This window comes from Sinohyriopsis cumingii, chromosome 4 (assembly GCF_028554795.1).
Source record: "Sinohyriopsis cumingii isolate HCF-2022 chromosome 4, ASM2855479v2, whole genome shotgun sequence".
Classification (NCBI taxonomy): domain Eukaryota; kingdom Metazoa; phylum Mollusca; class Bivalvia; order Unionida; family Unionidae; genus Sinohyriopsis; species Sinohyriopsis cumingii.
Genome location: NC_142964.1, coordinates 62,655,610 through 62,670,469, shown reverse-complemented (window position 1 = coordinate 62,670,469; position 14,860 = coordinate 62,655,610). Strand labels below are relative to the sequence as shown.

The 14,860-nt window shown below is 34.3% G+C and overlaps 1 protein-coding gene across 1 annotated transcript; it reads right to left on the bottom strand.

The window, feature by feature from the left end:
• Window positions 1-218: 218 nt before the first annotated feature.
• On the bottom strand, window positions 219-11,939 carry LOC149801304 (superoxide dismutase [Cu-Zn]-like). The gene is made up of 5 exons (XM_089954298.1): window positions 11,825-11,939; window positions 9,928-10,016; window positions 9,180-9,373; window positions 7,095-7,230; window positions 219-1,316 (listed from the first exon to the last, which is right to left on the bottom strand). The coding sequence occupies exons 1-5, from the start codon at window positions 11,919-11,921 to the stop codon at window positions 1,212-1,214; spliced, it is 621 nt and encodes a 206-aa protein (XP_089810424.1). The 5' UTR covers window positions 11,922-11,939; the 3' UTR covers window positions 219-1,211.
• Window positions 11,940-14,860: the final 2,921 nt, after the last annotated feature.

The window sequence follows — 14,860 nt, the reverse complement described above, 5'->3', positions numbered from 1 at the left end:
TTCAATTTATGTCAAAGGTAACATTTTGACTGATGTTTGCATTGAATCTAGTCTTGATACTCACAGATACATATGGAAGAAACCAAACAGCAATAAAAAAGGCAACACTTCGTTTCTTTTCTTTCTGTATAACGCTTTCCTCACGAGTGCCAGTGAGTATCTTATAGAACCAGAATAAATAAGAACTAATATATTAGAAAAAGTTAAGAGAACAAAGCTTTTGGAACTGTAATTAACTTTTATTGAAAGATACAGATTAAGTTTCAGCAATGAAAAAAAAAATTCGCCAATGCAGACAGCGCTACATATGCCAGGAACACCATTAATTAGATATAACATTTAGTATGCAAATCCGAATATATATATATATATATATATATATATATATATATATATATATATATATATATATATATATATATATATATATATATATATATTCTTATAAAATGGTAATGACCCGCGACTGCAAGCGTCAGGTGTTTGGTTTCTAAAAGAATTTTAGTAAGTATTCTGAATGCGGAGTTGTTGTTAATGAAGCGTAATTCCAGGCATATGATATAATAATGGGATGCGTGTTTGCAGACAAGTTTATGGGTGCCGTAACACATGGACCAATAGTCGATTTCACTCTCTTTATTGTATATTTGAAACTTGCAGAGTGCGTGTGTATTTCGATGAGAGCTAATTTCTATGTTGCCAGGCCAATGTGTCTGCTGCACACGAATGCCAACACCCAAGACCTCGTTCCACTCTTTGTAGGTGTACTCACTTAGTCAAGAGGAATTGGTGTGTGTAGGTAAAGCAATATGGTCCATAACACGCATTCGCCGGTTCGTGTCTTAGCAGCGGATGAATTATTTTTTTTTATCTGATCCCTTGAACAGGAGATATATATATATATATATATATATATATATATATATATATATATATATATATATATATATATATATATATATATTCGTATCAAATGGTAATGACCCTCGACTACAAACAGCAGGTGTTTCGTTTCTAAAAGTAATTTTAGTAAGTATCGTTAATGCGGAGTTGTTGTTACTGAAGCGAAATGCATGGCATATGAGAAATTTGGTCAACAGTATACGAAATCAACCAAAAACTAGAAATGCATTGCTTTACAAGTTCCATTTATACTAGCATTACTAATGTGTTATCACAAAGATTAACAGAAGAACTATTTGTTGTTCCTGCTACTTTCGTTCAATTACGCAGCATGCCAGAGCCGGACCGGAGTTTCCGTCTATCAGACTTTGAGCATCACCACCGAGACCGCTGTCGTCTTGTCTTGCGCTGAGCTGAAATGTTATACATACAGTATATCACGTTAATGTTCAATTAATGTGAAATGTAAGAAGGGTGTTGAATAAATCCTAAAGTTAGGAAGCCAGTATGAACATATTAAAAAAACTAGTCAATAACATTTTGTTTATGCATAATAAAGCGAAATAAACGTTGGAAATATATCACATATGTGAATTAACTTGTTTGTTTGTTGTAACAGAACGGATCTTTGTATGCCATACCGTTCGGTGGTGGTAAGAAACTAACAAATACTTCCAACATAACATAGATATGATTATAACAATATAACCCTGATTACAACATAGTATATAAATGATTATAACAAAATACAGACCTGATCGGAACACAGTATAGACATGTTTACAACAGGTAGATTTAAATATTCGAAACAGTAGGAACTAGTGCGTCAATTCAAATTCAAACTAGTGACACAATACTGTTACACTAATACCATTTGTAATTAACTATAGTTGTGGTTATGACAAAATGGTAATCGTATACTAATTTACATTACTAATCTCATATAACGTTGAAAGATAGATGTACCACGTATGGATATGTATTGATTAAATCATCTAACGTCGCAAATCAAATAGGGTAAAGAAAGAAAAACCTTTTCATTTTACTTTTATTTCTAGCGAGGATGCCAAATCAAGCGTAATGCTATGAAGACAGTGCGACCACATGTTGATAATTAGATAATTGCGTAACTATGCGAGGAAATAATTATGTGGAAATCAAACTGATAAAACTAAGAATGTTGCTGCGACACCGTTAAAAACTTTTACCGTTCAGATCATATGGGCAGAAAATGGGTAACCTGAGTTATATATTGACCTGATTTGTATGTATCTGGTCTCAAACTGATGCGTTGGCCGTCATTTTGCCGACTATTACGTTAAACACGCATTCCAGCTTAAAGCCTAATTGGAGTATGGTAGTATATGCATGTAACAAAAATCTTTTGAGCCAGTTTGCTAGAGATACTTTCTTAGATACGTGAAACTGCATTAAGAATTCCCTGCCTATATTGACTTAAAAATAATTGTATATCTTGAACCAGATTCTCAAGTAACTTCGAAAGATCTTCCATGGAGACAAATATAATCAAAACTGGCATTGACACAACAGGCCGAGTGGCGTCTGGTTTTCCTAAAAGAATATGGTAAATATTTTTACTGGCTGGCTACCAATTATATTGATGTCCCATGTTTCGTTATTGTCCGTCTGGATCCATTTTGCAAGCAGTTGTTTTCGATTTAGCGTTTTCCACATTAGGAAGGTTAGTGCACGTGACTTGACAGTTTGACTCAATTACGAGTATACGATTATGATGCAAAATCTCACATACTCAACATATATTTTGCCAGGCGAAGTCAGGCTCCATCCTTACTTGACGACAGATATAATCTCTAAACTAATTTGGTATGTTATGCTATTGTTGATATACCGTTAATGCAGACACCTCGTGTTGGGTATATGGACAATTTTATGCGGGTGGAATGTCAGAGCGTGCACGTTAATTAGAAGCTGCAATTTGCCAAAACCGCACCTAAACAGCAGCTAGTAAGGACGTTAAACTTCGGTAATTAAGCGACCTTACATCAAACATTACCTGCTTGAAATCTATAGGTAGAATATGTAGCTTCTTAGAAATAGCAAATAGCAAATCAAATATAATTGTATACTGAAATATATGTAGCTAAATTATCTACGATTTCGAACGAAAATGTAGGTTGCTACAATTCGGATCACGTGTGCAAACAATGTGAGATATTCTTAAGTACTTGGTACGATGTCTTAACACCATTTGTTTTTTTTGGGGGGTGGGGGTGGGCTTGAGTGGAAACATAAGGTATTACATGTACTTCACGAATTTAGACTTTATAACTTTTCTTTATTTTTCTTTATACATTTGTTATAAAATCCGGTGCAGGAGTCATGCATCAGATCCATTGCAAACGGCTTACTTATATTAGGCACTACCTTGAACACAAGAAACAAAATAGTGCGCACAAGTTATGGTACAGCTTCAAGAAATCGTTGCTTACAAATGAACAGACTGGAATATTCATTGCATGTGACTTTTTTGGAACCGATCTAATCACACTTGTTTACTTTCTCTTCCTACACGAAACCCATAATCCTCAACTCAATAAATATGTTATTTTCTGCATCGACCCTGATGCTCCTAAAACGATAAACATAGATATATCGATATACAGATAAGAGTTGATGGAGTGGAGAGTTGTTTGAAATGTAAATGTCTACGTATGCAGTAAGTGATTAATTTTGTGTGACGAAGATTTAAAAGAAACGTAAGGAATATTGCGGATTTCATTTCTGCTTCTGACATCAAAATCAAATAGACAAATAACAAGTATCGAGAGGACATTGGTGACGAGTAAAATATGAACAATCTGACGTACTGCAAAAGTGACATTGTTGGACAAGCCAACTGGTTGAATTTCTCGAATCAAATTTGATAAATCAGAAACTTTCTGTTTTCTTATGACAAATTCCATTTTGTCTTTGCAGTATATTTCAAACGATTTTATTTGTAAACCAATTTTTATCTGCATGATGGTTGAGGCATTCTACTCCATCATTTACATTTATTTCAAGATAATACAGGCAGCATGGAAATATTACTTCACGATCAAAGCTCGCATCTTCATGAATTGAGACATCAAATTTGCACGGCTAGTATACATCATAACCAGATAAGCCATTAGCAACAGTTTGCTCTGTTTTTTTTTTTTGTTGCAGAAATCAGTCAGTTTTAGCAATGAGACTAATATAAGTAGATTCCGTGCAATTCGCCGGTTTACTTTAGTCACCATCGTATACAAGATTTAGGAACAAAAGAAACCATACGTAAACTCTTAAATATTATGTGGCTGCTGTTCCGGTTATGACGTAGTATACTGGCTGAGAATGTGGGTACCGACTAAGCACTAATACGGCGTGTGCAGTGGCATATTACGCGTGATGCGGGGGGGGGGGCGGTATGCTTCGGCTGACAACCAGAAACGGGTGCCATCGAAGTGTTGAAATACCAAAAGAGGTTTTCAAACCTACTTAATCTATTTTTATGTGTGTTTACTTTTTAAAATTATTTGTGGAAGTGTCAAGGGAAGTATCCGCCCCGGGTGCCAAATATTTTAGGTACGCCCTGGGTAAATGTGGCAGATGATTCAGACTTAAGATGAACATAATACGGCACGGAAGGTTCAACCAGACTCTCATTATGAGTGCGCAGTACCCGTCATATCAAGCTCACGTGCGCTAACACATGCGATAGATTCGTAACGTTAAGACTGTAGGATGTACTAAATTGTTCAAATCAGATAAGCATCCTAATGAACACGGACTAAGCATCCGTCTAAGTATTCATTTTATCATTTTGTAATCAAGACTTTAATGTATTTTCCTTTCGTAATATTTTATTATGTAGCATTCTAAAAATGGTAGCATGCATAATCCTTGGTAAACACATTTCACACTGCCAGAAAAAGAATAATATCAATCATTTTATAAAGAAATGGGGTGAATATCTTAAACAGACGGGTGTTTATTGTGTTTTTCTAACTGTCGATTTAGACATTTCCCGGCATTACAAGTGTCAACTTATCGTCTATGCAATTTAGTAATGATTTCAGTTTCTCTCCTTGTATACAGGAAAGCATGCCGTTCGAGTGAACCTTTGAATAATAAACGTTTAAGTGAATGACAAAGTCAGATTTTCAGTTTCGGAGTTGCTTAATTTCGCACATTGTCATGCTGTTCTGTCTCGGAGGTATTTCGTGTGGTTCAAAATCTCATAATGACTAAATGGAAACGATCCGCTTTGAAAGAAAAACACACCTGGACTAATAACATTCGCTCTGTTTAGATCTCTTGGTCACGTGGAAAACTAGCTGAGCAGTACTTGCAATCATTCGTTGTTACAATTGTACATTAATGCGCTTTTATAACCTCGATTAAATAGGTGTCCCATGGATTAGGATTTCAGTTAAATCTACATTAGAATGGCAGAATCTACACATTGACTAAGAACACAATAGATCCTATTCGTGTAAGCATGTGAATTATTCTAAATCAAGAACTCTAGTATTCATTCTAGTGATTGGTAACTTAAAGTGAATGTAAACAAAACTAGTATGCTATGCGTTGGTAAAGACTGAAAGAGAACATTTACTTTATATATATATATATATATATATATATATATATATATATATATATATATATATATAACGGTGAGATATTAGAAGATTAAATGAATATATTTTTATTGGGATTGTTATGAATAAGTTCAAAAGATTTCCAAAGGCAAGCACCATGGAAAGCCAAGAGACAATAATATGGAATATTGGTCTACGGATAGATTGCCAGCGGAATATGGAATATTGGTCCACGGATAGATTGCCAGCGACACTTCTTCAATAGTACTATTGCTCTGTTCAGCTATAAAAGTCAGAAGTTTGAAGGCTTTGAAAATTGCTAAATCTTTCAAATAATTCATAGACATATTCGTGTTTGTTTTTGAAATGTTAAAGTGCAGCCAGTTATACGTGCCATATGCAGAAACTGGAAGACGAACACATACACTTAAAATGAATTGGAACGCCATCAAATATTGGTATAGAGCAATTGAGAGAATGCACTTATAATAAGCAAAAATCATATTTATCATTATATTGAACGACATAAAACCACATAAAAATACTTGCCTTTATTTTGAATAAATACAATATTTTCCAAGAATATGCATTTTGAATACTTTGATGTGTATAGTCTCTATCTCATGAACAATGACACATCATAAGTATGAAGACCAAGCTAAAGTTGAAATATCTTCAGACATGGAACGCAACAAATATTTATCCAGCAAACGAAACACCTGTGGCAGATTCAAAACAATCCCCAACCTTCACTTTAAAGATTATTCCGTTTCCTTACCCACAAACGTTTGCACTATTTAATGTAAATGTAGAATTTTAAAACCGCCGTGAAGCTGACAGATGGTCAAATAATGCAAGGGAAGAAAGATTGTGTACATGATCCAGTGGACATGATTTAGTTGATGAAATTCGTTATTTATTTCATTGTACTTCTTACAAATCCGAAATAACACTCTTCAGACGTTGTACACATTCAATGATAGTACTTTGATTAAGTTATGGCCGCCTGAAAGAGTGCACTGGCACAGACGTATGCAAGCTTTGTAACATATCAATTTGAAAATATTCCACGTCCTTTTTTGTAATAGTCTGTCAGGTGTTTTTCCCATAAAATATGTTATAAATTGCTACCAATGCATGACACAATTTAAACTACGTACAATGATCTCCAGTGAATCGTTTACTAATGATGTTCTGATGCTTTCAGTTCAGTCTGATAAACAGAGCAAGAGAGCAAGTGTATTGACGAAGGACACACAGCTGAAGCTGAACTGGTGTCCTCCTATTTGGGTGGGGCTTAATTAGCCCACAGTCGTCTGGTCAGGATTCAATACCTTTAGATAACGAACCACTCTGTGTTTGACAAAATATCATAGACGTAGGTGTACATATGATTGTTAGCTGTCAAAGGAGCAATTTAACTACACAAGTACGGGAAGGATTATTTCACAGAAAACTGGTTTGTTTACATGTATTTTCTCATTATATGTTTTAATGTAATAAATTCTAACTTTGAATTACGTGTATGTCAGTAGATATTTAAAATGTAAAAATAATTTAATTAATTAATAAGTAAAAACTTACCACCAGACCGCGGCCGATGATGGAGTGATTTCCTACCAAATTTAATAAAGGATCTTGGCGCTTGTCATAGATATGCCCTCCTAAGGTCTCGCTGTCAAATTTTTGTCCATTTCCAAAGTCACCGATATGTCGCATCCTAAAATGTATTTTTTTAAAATACGATTTGAGGAAATTGTATTTTCCAGTAGTATACTATGCAACTATCTGACTCATACGACCGAAAAGGAGATCCCTTGACATATGTTCATCTTACGATACTGGGCTACATGCAAATGTTACAGGATGGACATACTCACCGACAAACGAACCGATATGTCTTTGCGCTCATTAATAGTTGTTAAGTAGACAGTAATACGACATAAAAGGTTTAGCACTAAATGGCTTCTCTCTGTTCTACATACAAGTAAGCAAATCAGTTAAAACATCGAAATATTTGTTCTGAAGAACATATTTCTCTACATACTCTTTTGAAGAAATGTATTACAACTAGTGAGGAAAGCATCGCAATTCATCAACACCTGAATCATTCGTACAGGGTTGGAAGTAGTAGGAATATTAGTACAGATAAACGTCCGCAATACATAAATAATATTCAATATATTTTGTTACTCATGCACATGCCTAACGTTTCTTGAATTCATCTAAAGCTTACCAATATATTTTTTAAATGTTAAAGAAGAATTCCGTGTGATACGATGACTCGCTTGGTAATCTTTGGCATAATCCCAACATTTCACAGTATTGAGCAGATTCAATTTACTCATCAAGCTTTATGGTTGTATGACCACAATATCAAAAAAAGTGACATATATGCGAATGTAATTATCGGAACGTGAAAGGAAGATCACTGTGTCCTGGACTTTTGCCACTGTTGAACTGTACCTTACTAGATGAATATAGCCAATAAGTAACGTGGCAGTGCATAACGCAGTGTCTAAGTAAATAAAGCTATGCAAACATTTAATATATTCAATCGAGCATGCTAATGGGAACAGTCTCTCACATTTGCCATGGTAAATACTACTATCCAAAATGAACGTACCCATTACGCGTCATGGCATTACACATTCCGCTTGACATAAAAGACAAAAGACAAGGCCACATATCATATAGCATAGTTAATGTTGTGATTTTAGAATGTTATCATTTGACAAGCTATAATATATAAATGCATAGTCTGCTTAATATGGCGGATACTCCAAGGAAATTAATAACTAAAGCAGAGATAAAATTGCAAAAGTATTTATGTAAATATTTTTCAATCTATAAGATGGTACAGTCTGACAGAGTGAGCAGGTTATGGTAGTGATAGTAAAGTATCGTAAACGTATACCAGTCAGGTTATTGTAGTGATACTAAGGTATCGTAAACGTATACCAGTCAGGTTATTGTAGTGATACTAAGGTATCGTAAACGTATACCAGTCAGGTTATTGTAGTGATACTAAGGTATCGTAAACGTATACCAGTCGGGTTATTGTAGTGATACTAAGGTATCGTAAACGTATATCAGTCAGGTTATTGTAGTGATACTAAGGTATCGTAAACGTATATCAGTCAGGTTATTGTAGTGATACTAAGGTATCGTAAACGTATATCAGTCAGGTTATTGTAGTGATAGTAAGGTATCGTAAACGTATATCAGTCAGGTTATTATAGTGATAGTAAGGTATCGTAAACGTATATCAGTCAGGTTATTGTAGTGATACTAAGGTATCGTAAACGTATATCAGTCAGGTTATTGTAGTGATAGTAAGGTATCGTAAACGTATATCAGTCAGGTTATTATAGTGATAGTAAGGTATCGTAAACGTATATCAGTCAGGTTATTGTAGTAATAGTAATGTATCGTAAACGTATACCATTGTATATCAGTTAGGTTATGGTAGTGATAGTAAATTATCGTAAACGTATAACCTTGCCTATCAGTTAGGTTCTCTTTAATACCATTCAAATTTACAATGGAATTAATTTGTTTTATTTTGTTAAAGCTTTCCTGCGCACGGGCCAATACATGCTATGAACACATCGTTTGAATGCACCATCGTTTTGGCGTCACATAATTTGTGCGTTACGCGTTACTTACTCGAGTGTATCTCGTCGACCCCCATGTGATGTATTCAGGGGGTTGAAATGAGGACCCATCGATTCGCATCCATTACTGAGGTCATTTGATTCATGCACATGTATAGCGTGGTAGTCAGTTCCGTCATCCGTGGGGAGTCCTGTTATTTTAGTTATAATTTCCACCAACCCCAGTCTACGTCGGCAATCACTAGTCTGATAAATTGCAATGAAATATGTATCAAGTTAACATAATTAAAAATTACAAAACATTGGAATAAGAATTGAAATGCTTCGGCAATGTTTGGTCATAAAGGTTGAACAAAACCAAGAACCGACATAAATTTATGTAACATTATTGAAGAGATTTGAAAATGCAGCTATGGGCCTAATACATTTTATGATATTACAATTTCCCCGTTGCAATAAATCACGATAAAAAAAAACTTTATTGTAATGGCTGATGATTACTTCTTTAGTGCATTAAGCCCCCAGTGAGTGAACGGAGGAGGAGAGTATAGTCAATCACTAGTCTTTGCGAGAATATGCATTCGTGCGCGTTTGTATGTGTGGTTCTGGTTGATGAATTCGATTACTAACTAAATATTTCCAGTTTAGGTTGGTTCATTTATGATGCATGATGATATAATCTACCATCACAATTATTATCATCATCATCATATATAACGAATGCTGCTACTGCACACTACTAGTACCTTTCAAACAGAGATCACCATCACAACAACCAGCACTACAACATCTATACTAACCACACTTTGCTTAAACGACACAGATCCTCCAATTTGATACGAAACATCTTTCATATTTGGATTGTTCTGTAGATTGCATTCAGCCTCAACTGAAAGTGTAAAAGCAAATGACGTAATGTGGAATTCCATGCATGCATATTTAATTTAAATATCGGATCTATTTCTGCATATTCTATCCTCTAGGAAGACATGTATAATACATAACAAAATATTATATAGTGTCGAGCTATTCAATGGCATCTGATTTCCCAAGCACGATATATAATGAGTACAGTTTACATTATATATTAATATCACAACTAACTGAGAGCAAACTGTTTACACATATCTTTGTTTCTTGTCATTCAAAAAAAAAAAAAATCGGTACCCGTTTCCGTCTATACACCCAATTACTCGTGACGGCCAAACAAACAGAGCAAATGATGCAAGTCGCCCACACACGACCACCTGTCTGCTAACTGCACTAAATTATTATTAGGTTATTCTACTAATAGTAAGTGTTTTCAAACGTTATGCGGTTTGATGTATAAGGACTTTGGAAAAAATGCATAATTGTTACAATTAAGTAACATTTAGTGCTTTCTTATAGTTTATCAAGTAATATTACACCGTGTACATTCAACGTTATTTATCTCAGAGCTACTCAAATATATCTGACCATGTTCAAGACGATAATTGTACATTACCATTTAAACTATCGATAATTTGCCGTTATTGCCAAAAAATTTACCACCATGGATTTTCGCTAGTTATGAAGCCCTTTAGGTGTAACAAAAGACAATATTGTGAATCCTGGAGCTAACGTAACATTAATAATGACTTCTACTCATTTATGCTATATTTAATTTGCCACAAATGTCTTACTGTCGATTGGACTAGAATTTCCAATGCGCATTAACGATCGCCACATTCGCTTTACCATTTATCTAATAAAGCTTTCACATTTGCATGGTTCGCGTGGCTGACCTGGCTTTTATTTCGCATGGAATATAGCTAAACGATACATCGCTATTAATACTCGAATGTATCTATTTTTTAACATTCATATGAAAACAAACACATAAATGCAAGTAGTACGTATAATTTATATATACGTGCGTATAATCCTGACTATTTAGCATTGGTCGTCTAAATGTATACTTAATATCAAAATTTACGTTTGGGAATATCCACTATATGTCGGAAATTTGTGATCCGCCATGCTAAAGCAATACCGCATGTATGGGAGTAAGAGGAAAACTCGTTAGTAAGATCGTCTATTATCAATCATGGGCTAAAATATTTTTATTTTCATGGCATACTTGTCAGTCGCGGTTATGTTTATAAGAATCCACTGTGTTTTACTACCTTGAAGCTTTTCAAGCAAAATAATAATGATCATCTTACAATTAGTTATACTGACTCAGACCCGGACGGCATGGCTTACTGAGTTGATGCTCCCTTATAATTTACTTCTGTAGACAAGAAGTTTCTTTCTTTTCAACGTGTTGATAAGTCATGTTTTTGCTTTTTGAATTATTAAGTACAACAATCATAATTTTTCGGTGCACTTATAACAGTTTATTATATTTTATTTGCTACAGTAAAATAATGTTTTGTCCCAATATACTGATTCTGACTTTCAATTAATTTATGAATATGACATGTATCACAATTTATGTTTACTTATTATTTTATGGAAGCATGATTTGTCAAATCTATTGAAAAGAAATGATGACTATTTCTAAAAAAATTAAATAATGAAATCAATTTAATGTTTACATCCAATTTGTTTTTTCAGTAATATACAATATTGGGCTTTTGTTTCAGTATGTGAGTTAAAATAAATCACAATTAAACCCAACACTAGTATTAAGCACTAAAAGACTCTAGGATCAACAAGAAAAGAAAATCTTACTGATTTTGCCCGGACATTTTATAGGATTATCTCCATCTACTGTCAGGAACGATACCGCAACTGTCACAAGCACAATCTGAATTACTTCATACGACATGTTTACACAGTACTTCTCTACAACATACGGATACGGTTTGTGTGTGACTTAGGCAATGCACCGTCCTTTATATATAGGTGAGGAGAACGACAACCCCTATTGATTGTGTACGCCTAAAACTATTGGAGTAGACTATAATTTACGTTAAATCCTTTATTGTTAAAAACATCATATGATTTGGCCAAATGGTTATCTTAATGTTGTGTTTGGTTTAATCTCCTAAACAAATCATAAATCAATTTGCTTTTGTTTTTGTTATCTCCTGTGAAATATACCAAGCTGTTAGAGTTTTTTTAATATTCGCGCTTTAGTTTTGAGATATATCGGTGGCAAAAGTTTGATATAGAGGCTGGTAGGCAGTTTATGTTCAGATTTTGTTTGCAGATGCAACAGCTATCTTCGCGTTTTGAAATAAAAATTGTCTATTCATTATTCCTGATTCATCGTAAACAATGAAAAGATCTGAAATGGAAAGACACGCATGTGTCGTTACTCGAGATGTAGAAATAAATACTCGTAGTATTAAGCGCGAAATGCTTATTAATATCTCTCCTAGTTTGCAGCAAGAATATATATAGCTTACATTGCCAATCCTTATCTTTGTAAGGAACCGCTCCGGTGGCCTAAGTGGTTAGAGCGTCCGCCATGGATGCGGGAGGTCGCGGATTCGAAGCCGGCCGAGTGATAACAAAGATTTATAAAAATGGTACTAAGAGGTGCCTCGCAATGCGCCCAACATTAAGAGGTTAGTGTTAAGACTGGTCGGCCAGGTGTCAGGATAATCTGGATGTGAATTTCGTAGACTTCAAAGTGACTAGTGTTTATAATTCCAAATGATTTAGGTGACATGAAATTAAAAAGTGTGTAGCATTCCTGCCCATTTGTTGCTAAGGATCACTTGACGCGTACACCTTTCTTTGGGTTGCATTAAAGTATTACGCATTAACAAAGACTCCGAACAGTAAACACGTGACCTTAACCAGGCAACCTTTATTAGAGACAAGTAACGTAAATCAAGTTTGTCTAATTCTCTATTTCATTGTCGAATGATACATTTCGTTTTGTTAAGAGGGTGGGTGGTGGGGTAATTCTCATCAATCCGGCTACTCTCTTGAAGTTCCTCATTGAACACCATGATATATAGTTATGGCTAAATGAGAATATAGTTAACAATATTGCTTAGCATACTAAAACAAACCCTTCCTTGTATGACAAAACTGTACAAGACGATCGTGTGCATAAGGCAGTACATGTGATTCTTTTTAAGATACGTTATTGTTGTCTATGTCCTTGATGCATGCATACTTTTATTAAATATTCTCTAAAAACAATTTCTGTAGTTTCCCTCATTTAGGCCCTTGAATAAGTTAGCAACACGGAAATGTTCGAGTTTGGCTCCTGGCAATATCACGTGTTCTTTCATCAAAATATCATGTTTATTCACAGGATTAAGACCAGTTTACTCGGATTAGCGATAACAAAAGGCTTCAATCACGTCACCAAAATAGCCATCGTCAGGGCATAGCCATAGTTCAGTCCATGTCATTAATTTCAAGCCCTATTTTTAACTGATTCGTTACAGTTTCTGTATTATTCACGATTATGAAGTGTTTTTCTTTTCCTTTTATATCCTATAAACAATCCATTAAAAAAGCTTTCAAAGATTTATTTCAAAAATTTTCTGCACTGATCTACTTTGCAAAAAAAGATAAACAAGTAATAGGAATCCAGTCAAACCAATGTTTTCATCAGAAGGAAGTGTGTCTCTAATCCATATTTAAAATTGTGCATTTTATATTGAATAGGGAGATAGCAAACTAGTACCAAGAATTCATTATATTTTGTGTTTACGGTATACATGTTTGTAATCGCTACAATCAGCTCGTTTACTGTAGGAAAACATAATTATTTCCCCAGACCATTTCCTTTTATATTTCACTGCCGAAAGCGTCTATGTATATAGTTTTCAATTGTCTGAGATAGTATAAAGATACGTTTCAAAATTAATACAGAGTTTCACAAAGCAAATGTAAAGCCAGTATATGGTTTTAATGGCTCGACTATATTGACATATCCACGCCAATGATGTTCCTAATTTTTGCATGCTGACTGCTGTAATTTGTTTCAGCAAGTAGCCACCGCTTGTAAAAAGGGGTTATATGAGTATAAAAATTATAGTTGCTAATGAAATTAAACATTACATTCATCCAAGACTAAAGTTATGATTCTTCCGAAAGGTGGTAGACTCGCGAATAACATACATTTATTATAATAGAACTGCAATGAAAAATGTCAGTTAATTTGGATATTTAGGAATGTCATATACGGCGGGGCTTCATATGAAGAAGCTAAAGCAACAATACCAGAATACATTTTATGATACACCGCCATATATTTTATGCAATTTATTTTCTTTTGTTATTGGTCCATTTCTATCATATGGTGTTGAAGTGTGGGCCTTAATACACGGCTGTTTTGTTGGAAAAGTTTATTTGCGATTCTGCATTTATTTAGCGATCAATAGAATGACGTTGTAGTAGGTGAACTGGGGAGAATTCCACTAAGGTTTTGGACACTTATTTTGCAGAAAGGTGTACATAATACTGATGTATTCCTAGATCAGTAAAGAAACTCTTGAAACAAAATTGTAAAACAAAACGACTTCGCATACTTGAACCTTCAAGCAAGATACATATTAATCTTACAAATTGTTTTTATGTAAAGAATTGTATTTTATAAGAAAAATAATAGAATGGCACTAACTAAATTGTAAACATCATCACATATATTTTATGCTAAAACAGGTAGATGGGCTAAATCGTAAGACACATCATATTAAAATAGAAAATCGTGTTTTCTGTAATATGAGAGAGAACCAATATCATTTTGTGTTAGTATGTCAGAGCTAAATAAAATATCGACGCAAACATATACCTAGA

Excerpts from the sequence above, each read along its gene's own strand:
- LOC149801304 (XM_089954298.1), bottom strand. The coding sequence starts at position 11,921 with ATGTCGTATGAAGTAATTCAGATTGTGCTTGTGACAGTTGCGGTATCG. Across the intron at positions 10,017-11,824 it reads AAAATGTCCGGGCAAAATCA|TTGAGGCTGAATGCAATCTA; the intron begins GTAAGATTTTCT and ends TTACACTTTCAG. Across the intron at positions 9,374-9,927 it reads TGTCGTTTAAGCAAAGTGTG|ACTAGTGATTGCCGACGTAG; the intron begins GTTAGTATAGAT and ends GCAATTTATCAG.